Here is a 10,438-nt window from a genome sequence, read left to right on the forward strand (position 1 = left end):
CTCCTCTGTTGGGCCAGCCAGTGCCGAGTTCACCATAGAGCACAGCCTACAAATCCTGCAATTATACGCTGAAATACTTTGAGGAAGCCTGAGGACAACACACCTTGAGTCACAGGGAGCACCAGCCCAGATGCGCGTTGGAAAATGCATCTGAGCCTGGCTGCAAGAGCCAAGGAGCTGCCTGGGAATGTGCAATGGGTGTGCTGGGCTGCACTGAGCTTGGACCCATCGCCACTGAGGTGCACCAGGTGTGCCGGGGTGCACTGGTCCCTGCTGGGATGCACTGGGTACTGCTGGAATGCACTGGTCCTTGCTGGGATGCACTGGGCAGCATTTGTGGAGGCAATGTCCCACTCCACAGGCCCTGCAGAAAAGCTGGGTGGGACAGCGCTGGGAACAGCACTGTCACAGAGTCACTGAATGGTTTAGGTTGAAGGGACCTTAAAGATCCTATAGCACCAACCCTGCCCACCATGAGCAGGGACACCTTCCAGCAGACCAGGTTGTCCCAAGCCCTGTCCTTGGACACTTCCAGGGAGGTGGCTGTCACGCCTTGCTCCAGCCCCATGCAGGTGCTACATGACCTGAGCCCTTTGCAGCCTCTTTTGCCCTCCCTGCAGCCCAAGAGCCCCCTAGGGGAAAAGAGGGCTCTTCCTTTGCAATTTTGGGGCCCCCATGGGGGAGAACCACACCTGCCCCACACTCACACCTAGCTTCAGGTCCAGCCAGAGTCCTCACCAGCTCCTTAACTGCCTGCCTGGCTCTGCCCAGCTGGTGCTCTCCACAAAACCTACTCCATTCCTGCCCCATTCAAAAGGCAATGAGGCATTTATCTTCACTATAAAACCACATTGTCAGTTTAATTTCTTTGGAAATGAAAGGATCCCTCTGACATCACCTCCTGCACCAGGATGAGACCCCTCAGAAGGAATCTGTCCTGTCAAAACTCTGCGTGAAGCACCTCCACTTGAGATTAGATCATGTCAGGGTTTGTCTGTGCAGAAGACGGGAACCCTGGGGCAGCCGAGACTGTGCTGAGAACAAGTCTCGTTTAATTTGCTTCAGCCCAACACCACAATGCAGACTCACACCGCTGACCTCCTGTCGTGTCCCAGCACTTTGCTGTCTGGGAGGAAGGGCGAAGGGGCACCGGCAAGGACTGCCTGCAGCAGGCTGGGCCCCCAGCCCCAGAAAGCATTTACAAAACACAAACAGCACTGGAGAGAGCAGCCAAGAAGCTTCTATTCCTGTGGAAACGAAGAGCAAAAATGAAGTTTGAAGCAAGCCTGAATCCATCCGAGCATATGCAGGAAAAGCTGTTAACCAGCTTGTGACAGCCAGAAAGTCCATGTCCCAGGGAGCGCTACTATGTCTGGAGCTGACTCCAACTCCAAGAGCTGTTCCTGTGCTCTCGGCACAGCAGGAAGCTCCCAGCTACCTTGGCTCTGTCATCCTCCCTGGGGAAGCCCCAGTCTCCCAGATCCTACCTCCTCCCCATCTGCCTTCCCCCCATACAACATGTTTGAACTCTTCAGGCGAAGACCTGGGAAGGGCCAAGCAAGGTCAAGCTGGGCCACACATGGCTCTGTATGTCCCCATCTCTGCCAGAATCACGTGCAATGGCAAGAGCTGGTTTCAGCTGCCATGTCTGTGGGGACAGATCCATTTTTCCCACCCTCCCATGACAGTCCCACAAAGGACAATTTTTCTTCCCGAAGCTGTATCTATCCTTCAAGGAATTTGCTTTATTTAGTAGGTTGGTTACTTAGTGTCTCTCACAGGTACATGACTCTCCAAAGAGAGGCCCCTTTTGCATGTCTCTCTCTCCGAAGGATGCCTCTGCACTTGTAGGATTTCCTTAAAACTTTCTGGTCCAGTCTCAGTTCTTAAAATTATCGCCCCTGTCTTGGAGTAGTCCTGTGCAGGAGAGTGTTTATCCATTGATGATCTTCTCGCTGATGTATCCAGGCATGGTGTAGATCAAAAGAACGAGGAAGATGGTCAGAACAGCCACAATGAACAGCACAATGATGTATTTCTTGTACCGCTTCCAGATAAAGAACACAAAGGTCTTCATGGGATTCATAAACCAGTTGAAAGAAGTTTTTGGCCGGCTGGAACAGGAAAGGAAGAACAGATAAGCACAGGCTCAATTCACGGAGCAGCACGCTGGCCTCTCTGCTTTAGTGCCTCATGGTCCTGCTGCTGCCAGACAGGATCCCCCTCAGGGCTGCAATAACCACAGTGCCTCGGAAAGCACCGGAGACAATGGGACCTGAGCCTCAGGACAGCCCCCACAGAGCTGTTCTGCACTCATGTGGCTAAAAGGTTGTCAAGGGTCAGGGCTGGGCTGGCCTCTGGACAAATGACAGGTGCTCTCTAATAACACCTCTCCCTCCCCAAAGGGGAAGGGAAAAGGGACCGAGGCAGAGGGACTTAGGATTGGAAAAGAAAACTAAAACAGCTTTAATGAAACAAAGTAGTACTAATAAGGAAATAAGGGAAGTAATGAAATATATAGAAATTCATACAAACTCAGTACTGAACCCAACCGCCCGCCCCAATAGCAATCCTCACGGGTGCTGCAGAGCGGGTGGCACCAGGGAAGTCTCAGGTTCAGCGCTAGTGGGGACCCGGCCACAGGAGTTGGGAACTCACGGCTCGGAATCAAAGGCAGGGGATTGGAGAAAGTCCTTCTTGGACCCCAGCCACTGAAGAAGAGGCCTTAACCCCTGTTATCCCTCAGCATCCTATGAGATATCACATTTATGGGATGAAATACTTTGCTGGCCAGTTTTGGGTCACCTGTCCTGACTCCTCGTCCCCGGAGATGTGACCTTTTACTTCCTTGGGACCCTTTTACTTCCTAGCACCCCCAACACAGCACACAGGACTTCGAAGCGACCTTGGTTAGTAGAGGAGCAAGCATGAGCTTGCCTTTCTGCATACCTATCCTTGGTAGTAACTACAATACCTTGATGATTACTGCTTCTAGAAGCAGACACTATCTGCAAAAACACGCTGTCAACCTCAGAAAGTGCCGCCTCTTAGGAGAGACTGAGCTGAAAAGTAAAACCACTGAACAGAACTGGTTCTGTTTCAGCACAAACCAGGGCACGGGTGCATCCCCATGGTTAAAGCAGAGCTGCCCTTTTTGTACAAGCCATGTTATGCAGTAGCTGCCTTGAGCACCTCATCGAGCTCAGCCCTGGCCCAGGTGCTGCAGCCGCTTGTCCTGCCTGGACCCACTCAAGCTCTGGGAAGCCCTGGCAGCTCCAGTCCGGCAGACCCCACTGCTCAGGGCCTCCTTGGCAGCTCTCAGCCTCCTGGCAAGCTGATGCTCCCTGTCCCCACGCAAAGAGCTGCTGAAAGCACCGCACTGTCCATCCGTGTGAAAGGTGGTAACACAAATACTCACTTGGGCTTTTCCAGGGGTTCAGGCTCTTTTCGGCCCAAACCAACAGGACTTTTCTCAGCCTCCTCCACAGTCAGCAGCTGGAACTCAGCTTCCACCTTACCCTGGAAAGGAAACACATCTGAGCTACAGGCACGTGTTTCTTGGCAGACCAGCCTGCTGACCACAAGCCCTGCCAGTTCCACTTACAGATGATCAGAGCAATCAACTTTTCTCTCCAGGCATCGGCTACAGAGTCACTCGTTCCCCAGCTACCTGGAAATGTCTGCAGCCTCCCACACTGGATCTGAGCAAAGCTCACCCTTGGGGATAAACCACGATCAACTAGCAGGGCCATCAGCAGTGTCTGCCCTGGGACAGGTGGCTCCTGCCTGGGATAGGCAGAAACTCTGGGACAAGCTTTTGCTGCTGTCCTGTCTGGTTGGTGGGGAGCCATGTGCCTCTTGCTTCGCTCCCCTCACCGAGTCCTGCTCTGTGAGGAGCTCAGAGGAAGGCGGGAAGTTGGACACCCCCTGCAAGCCACTGCAGCTGGCACCCCTGGGTGGATGAGCTGCTGGATTTGCAGCACAAGGGACAAGTCTTCAGGACCCTGCATGAAGTGCTGTGCAGCGGTGTCATTGCTGCCTCTGTAGCTGTGTGCATGGAGGACAGGTTGCCGTGTCACAGCAGAGGTAAAACACTGGGTCCCTGCTCACCCAGCCAGCATCCAGCCTTACCGTCAGCAGGTACTTGTTCCCACTGGGGTCTGTGAACTCCACGTCCTCTGGTTTGACTGAGCTGCTCCACTTCTTTTTCTTCTTCTTCTTCTGCTTGACCTCCCTCTCCTCTCTCTCCTCATCCTCTTGATCTTTGAGTTTGATGAAGGGCCACCAGCCCCGCATGCGCTTGTTCCGGAAGATGGAGAAGCGAGGTGTTGCATTCTCCTTGGCCATCTGGATGGTGCAAAGCTCTGAGCTCTTGGCTGCCCGCACCATGTCATGCAGCTTCAGCTCGATGGAGCCTGCAGGCACAGTGAAGAGAAAAGCTCATGGGGAAACCCTGTGGTCAGCCCCACACAACTTTTGGCTTTCTGTTTTGGCCACACTCCCACCACCGTGAGTAGGTCCCAGCTGCCACAATGACCTAGCAGTCCTGCCTATTTACAGGTGGAGAACCTGAAGCTCAGAATAAGAAAGGACCAGCCCAAGAGTTAGAGAGTAAGAATCAGAATCCACAGGTCTCATCTCTGATGTGGCCCATTTAGTTCACATATGGTGAGTTATTTTCCCTCCTCTACCATGTCCCACCCTGCTCTCCTCACATGTCCAAGCTCCTCTTCCCCTCTCAAGCCTGCAGATGTCAAATAAAGAATTATAAAACCTGAGAATCTCTTTAAAGGATTCAAGTCTGTCTTACATCTGCAACAGCCTCAGTTCCTTTCCCTGCTTGGCTTTGCACACCCCAGTCCTCCTCAGAAGGACCTCCTGTCCCACTTTGACATCGAACCCTTGCAGGTACTGGTCTGTATTGGTGAGAGCATAGCCAGCAACCAAGGGTGTAGGTGTTCTTCTCTGCTCAGATCTGGTGAGACTGGATACGGTGTTCAGGTTTAGGTTCCCCACAGAAGGAAGGTCTCAACTAACTACAGACAGTCCAGTGGCTGAGACGGTCAAGACTAGAGTATGTGCCATAGCAGAAAAAGTTGAGAGACGCATTCAGCCCAGAGAAGACAGGTCAAGGGATACTGTTGCAGAGAGGTCAAGATACTACTGCATCTTCCACAGCCTGAAGGAAGCCATAGAGCAGATGGAGCTAGGCAATGGACATAAGCTGCTGCAAGTAGAAAAAAAAAAAAAAAAGAATTATGAGAATAGTGCAGCCAGGAAAAGGGGCCCAGAAGGTGCTAGGATCTCTACCCTTAGAGATACTCAAAACTCACTCAGACAAGAGTCTAAGAAACCTGAGCTACATTGCATCTAGCCCTGCTCGGAGCGGAAGGTTGCCATAAAGACTGAAGAATCCCCTTCCTGTTAGAAGTTCCTGAGATTTTACAGGCCAGGAATCTATCTAATACTTTCTTCAGTGTCTGAGTAGCATGGCTAAACCAACTGGAATTGCCAGTTCCACCACTGGAAGTGCCCATGGAGGCAACGTATCTCAGGGAGGTAAACACCTTTAAATACACCATGGAAAGCTGGTGAACCAAGAGAGTTTCATCTTGTCCAAGAGACAGCAGGGCAAAGGGGCTGCTCTTTAATGGGGAGGAGAAAGTTTGAAGAAGGGAGGGACAACTGGAGGGCTACAAACTTTGGGATGGCAGCAGAAGTAGAAAAGCAGCAGCTAGCGTAGCATGGGCAGGATCACCACCAGCCCAACTTCATCCCCAGGCCCTGCTGCACGCCACGCTCAGCAGGGCTGGTTACTGGGAAGTACCAGAGCAGCCGTGCAGCTCCAAGCCCCCACCAGTGGGAGCCCCCACCAGCTTAACTGCAAATGGCCTCACAAAGGTTGCCAGTCCCTGTGCCCACAACACGAGCTCCTGGGAAAGCCGGTCTTTAGCCAAGTCTTTGGGATCTGCAGGTCTAAGTAAGAGCAGGGAAAATGAGCAAGTTGGTCAGAAAGGTTGTGAGGAAGCAGAACCTGGAAGTCCTGTGGTGTGACAGACCCTGAAAAAGGACACCAAGGCCCTGGGACAAGCATGTAAGCTCAATGTGTCTGTGTAGGAAGTGTGTCTCCAGGTTGTGCCTACAGCACATGTGAAAAACCAGCCCAGGTGACTGCTGAGCTGAAGAGCTTGATCTGATGCTCCTGGCACCCCTTCTCAGAGATTTGGGTTCCAAGGGAAATGCTGTAATAGTCCAGCAAGGTGAAGGACAGGTGACCCCACTTCTAGCAGGTCACACCATACCTAGGAAGTCATTAGCTGAAATCCTGTCATAATCCCAGACCTGGAGGACCAGAACAGCTGGTTCCCGAAATTCTGATTCCTCCACGGAGAAGACAGAGTCCTTCTTCTTGTAGGTGATCTCCTTCTCGGTCGGGAGATAGTTGAAGCGAAAGATGAACCTCCAGTTGAAATTGCCCTCACCAGTCAAGGAGTTAAAGTGAACATCCGTCTCCTGCTTGTCGTGGTCAAGACCCTTTATCCAGCTGCAGGAGAAACTCAGTTATCCCCTACCTTTGTCAGCCAGCCTCAAAGGCAGAGCAGACGGATGGAGGGGCTGAACCTCACAGGGTGGAAGGAAAGGAAAAATCAAAGAGTCAGACTGGACCCACATCAGACCAACATCCTTGGGGGTACAGCAGTCCATGCAAGGGACTGAACTGGGGCACCTTAAGCTGAGGCAGGGAAGAGCAGAGGTTCAGAGGAGGCAGGGAGGGTGTGGGGCAGGGCAGGGAGCAGGACAGCCAAGCTCTGGCCTTCCTCTGGTTCCCCTCCCACCTTTTCACATAGATGTCGCTGGAAGTCTCTCCAGTTACAGGGTTGACATCATCAAGAATCACATCGTCTGTGTTCCAGATAATCACCCGCAGTTCATAGCTGTGGGAAGGACACAGGGGTGAGTGAGACACGTGTTCTCACCTCTCGTGCCTGGGAGGGCAGGTCAAGCCCACACCAGCAGAGCAGCAGGACTTGAACCCTCCTAGCACTGCGATCCCCTGCCAGGGCTTCTCGGGACACACACAGCCCAGCAGTCTCGCTGCCATGCACAAAGCCTTTCCCAGGGTGGGCTACAACCCCACAAGACAAACTCCCACAGTCCAAAGAGGCAGCTTTTGTAAGGCAAATCCCTGGGGCATGGGAAACCTACCCAGCACCACTTAGCCACAGGAGTGCAGAAGGGCTTAGGCAGGAAGGGACCTCTGTAGCCTCTGCTCTGACTTCGTAGTAGACCAGATTGCTCCAGGCTTCATCTCTGTGAGTTCTGAATACCTCCAAGGATGGAAATCCCAGCCCCTCTCTGGGTCACCCCATCCCTATCCCAGGGTAGCTTCACTTTCACTGGCGTTTCCCTTGCTGCAGTTTGCTTCCACTACCTCTTGTCCTTTCATGTGCACCTCTGAGGAGAACCTGAACCCTCCATCTCAATAGCCCCATTCAGTCACTGAAAACAGCAGATCTCCTGCACCTTCCCTTCTCCAGGCACCCAGAGGACATTTGTCCACTCGGCAAAACGATGAGTAGCTCTGACATGGGTTTCTATCACCTCCACGCCCAGCCTTAAAAGATTAACCCTGCCCTTCACGAACACCTGTGCAGCTGAAAGACTTCTGCCCTGTGCCGATACACCCCAGAGACCATCCCATGGCCAGAGCTGAAGCAGAGAGCAGGGCTGCACGCTAGGCTGAAACAAACCATGGCACATCCCGCCAGGCATGGCAAGGGACAGTGACCCTCCACACAGGCTCACCAGCCCCAGGCCCATGGGTGCTACCTGACAGGCAGTCGTGGCTTGATGTTGACAGGCGGTGGTGCGGGGACGTCATTCGGAAACATGTCAATCCACATGTGCAAGGAGCCCTGAGAGAACACAGCAGAGAAACTTCAAAAGACAGAGTCTTCAAGGAGCAAGGGCTTGGTTCTGCAAGGAAAGCTCTCACCAGAAAGCCACTGCTTGGCTCTCTCCATCCCTAGCACTTCAAAGTGATGTGTGACTTAGGGAAAAAATTCAAAGGACCAAAAATTGCTTATTTCTCTTCCCATCCTGCTCCCAAGAAAAACCACTTCAGCTGACCTGAGTCCATTTTGTACAGAGCCAATGTGTCCCTCCTCTTAACAAGAACCATATGATGATGCAACACTCCAGGCTAACCAAGAAAACTAAAAAGTGATGGGTCTGACCCTTCCCTTCCCACACACATTTCCATTGCCGACCAAAGCCAGAGTGACTGCATAGCTCTGCTTTGTTACAGACCCCTGGTACCCAAGGGAACAGGAGATGTTCAGTGCAGGACATCGGTTGAGTTCAGATCACTGCTCTGCATAAAAGTGAGGATGAACGTTTCTCCTCCTGCTAGCAGTTACATCGTGCCCACAGGGAGAAGCCAAGAGGCCAAAATGAGGCTCTTGCAGGGAAGCAAAGCAGCAGTGATAGGGTATAAAGCAGAGGAAGAGGCAGGGATAGGCAAGGATGCTACCAGCCACGATGGTGCCTGGCGGCAGGGCTCAGAAGGCAAAGCAGGTCCCTTGCCACCCACCCAGCATCCTCATCAGGACAGTGCTACGTGGCCTGAGGAGACAGGAGGGACTCTGGGCCACCACCATGGTGACCACATCACCAGTGGACAGAGGTTTCTTGAGGAAAGGATGCTCAGAAGCACCATGAGGTCAGAGATAGATGTAAGGAAAGGACAGCCAAGGCCAACAGTCCTCACTTCATAGCAGGGCCAGCCAGCCATAGGCACAGCTCCAATTACTCACCCAGGCAGGGGTAACACGTGGGATTCTTGCAATGATGAGGAGACAAAAGGATAACAGAGGACCAGCCAGAGGGCTCGGAACCAGCTGCCCCAAAGGTCCTTCCCCAGAGCAATGTCTAGGCTTGGCAGGGAAATACATCTCACCTGCACGAGCCCAGGGTTCTCCGGGTTGTACAGGGATCGGATCTCCACATGTTCTGGTACCAGCCTGTACCCGTATCCTGGCATGTCTTCCCAGTGCTGCAGGACGTACAGAGCCTTATGTTCATCATCCAGTGCCCAGTTCTCGTCTGCCACTCCTCTCTTGCTCCTCACAGAGGCCTCTGCAGCAGGACACAGCCAGGTAGAAGATGAAGACATCTGGCCAGCAAGAGCCACATCAGGATACGAGTCACAAGCACAAGTGAGGGAAGATGATGGACTGGGCAAACAAGCTCCTCACCAAACAGAATGGGAAGAAGCAGGAGGGAGAGGATGAGAGGAAATAATTAAATATGTTGCAATGATAAGAAAAAGAAAGGAAGACAAACAAGCTAAGAGAAATAGGAGGAAAAGGGCAAAGAAAGTATGGCCCTAGGAAAAAGATCCAGGGGACACTGAGGATGATGTGACCCTCTGGAGAAGTTCAAGTTCCCATGTCTCTGTGGTAACATCAATAGATCCATGGATAAGAGGTTTTGCCCTAGAAGTACTCCAGGAAGCATCACTTGTCACTTGGCAGTGACTCGCAGCTGTGCTCTCTGTTAATTAACAGTCTGCACAATTGACTCGCTCGGCACAGTGAAGCCAACGGCAGTTCAAGCCCAAATCCTGCTGGTGAGAGAAAACCAGGAACCAACAGGTGAGGACACACTGACCCATTGACCCTGGGTTTATGGTGAGCACCTGCCCTTTGGAGATTGGTCTGACATCAAAATCATCCCAAGCAGTCTCTGACCACAGCAAAGGTTCAGGGCGCACCAAATACCACCGTGTTGGAACCAGAGCTCAGGAGAACCAGCTCTCAGGACAACACCAGGAGAGCACCTTGTTTCTTCTTTGCCAGCTACCCAGTGACCTGAGAAACGAGGGAATTGGCCCTCTCCTGAGCAGGATTTCTTTCCCCTCCCTGACATAAGCCATAGAGGCCAGCAGAAAGCTGAGGAACAGCAGCACTGAAACCAGCAGAAGGTAAAGCTGGCCGTACATGTAGGTCCCCCCTCGCTGGGCAGCTCAAGCACAGGGATCATCCTTCCTACAGCCTACAGAGCACTGCCTTGCAGGACCCAGCCATCCCCAAGCAGGCCATATCTGCTCCATCCATTCCTTCCGGCTGAATTGGATGGGGCAGGTCCTGGCCACTGCAGGGACAGGGCTGCGGCTCAGGGAAGCTCTCCATCACTGCTGGCGGAAGCCACGAAAGGTTGCTGTGTTCAGGGACATCCACGGCCCTGGATCAGGGTTTGTAACACCAGTGAAGAGGAAAGAAAGACAGCAAGGGAGGAGCAGAATCTGCCCACAAGCAGGAAACAAATGGTAGTGAGAAGCAGTGGGAAGTCACTCAAGGTACCCAAAGCCACCAGAAACAAACTTTGTCCCTGAAGGACAAAGCCAGGTAAAACCAGGGAAGGAGAATAAAAAAGC

At 52.6% G+C, this 10,438-nt stretch overlaps 1 protein-coding gene across 1 annotated transcript in view; it reads right to left on the minus strand.

Annotated features, from left to right (window-relative positions):
• Positions 1-1,933: 1,933 nt before the first annotated feature.
• LOC104279955 (fer-1-like protein 4) overlaps positions 1,934-10,438 on the minus strand; it is a gene marked incomplete at its 5' end in the record, with an annotated part of 36,133 nt that continues 27,628 nt past the window's right edge. The window contains 7 exons of the mRNA XM_009877434.1: positions 1,934-2,114; positions 3,419-3,519; positions 4,132-4,415; positions 6,303-6,544; positions 6,837-6,935; positions 7,831-7,916; positions 8,960-9,138. Of these exons, the coding sequence (XP_009875736.1) occupies positions 1,934-2,114; positions 3,419-3,519; positions 4,132-4,415; positions 6,303-6,544; positions 6,837-6,935; positions 7,831-7,916; positions 8,960-9,138 (1,172 nt within the window). The remainder of the gene's footprint in view (positions 2,115-3,418; positions 3,520-4,131; positions 4,416-6,302; positions 6,545-6,836; positions 6,936-7,830; positions 7,917-8,959; positions 9,139-10,438) is intronic.

This window comes from Apaloderma vittatum, unplaced genomic scaffold (genome assembly GCF_000703405.1).
Source record: "Apaloderma vittatum isolate BGI_N311 unplaced genomic scaffold, ASM70340v1 scaffold2071, whole genome shotgun sequence".
NCBI classification, from domain to species: Eukaryota; Metazoa; Chordata; class Aves; order Trogoniformes; family Trogonidae; genus Apaloderma; species Apaloderma vittatum.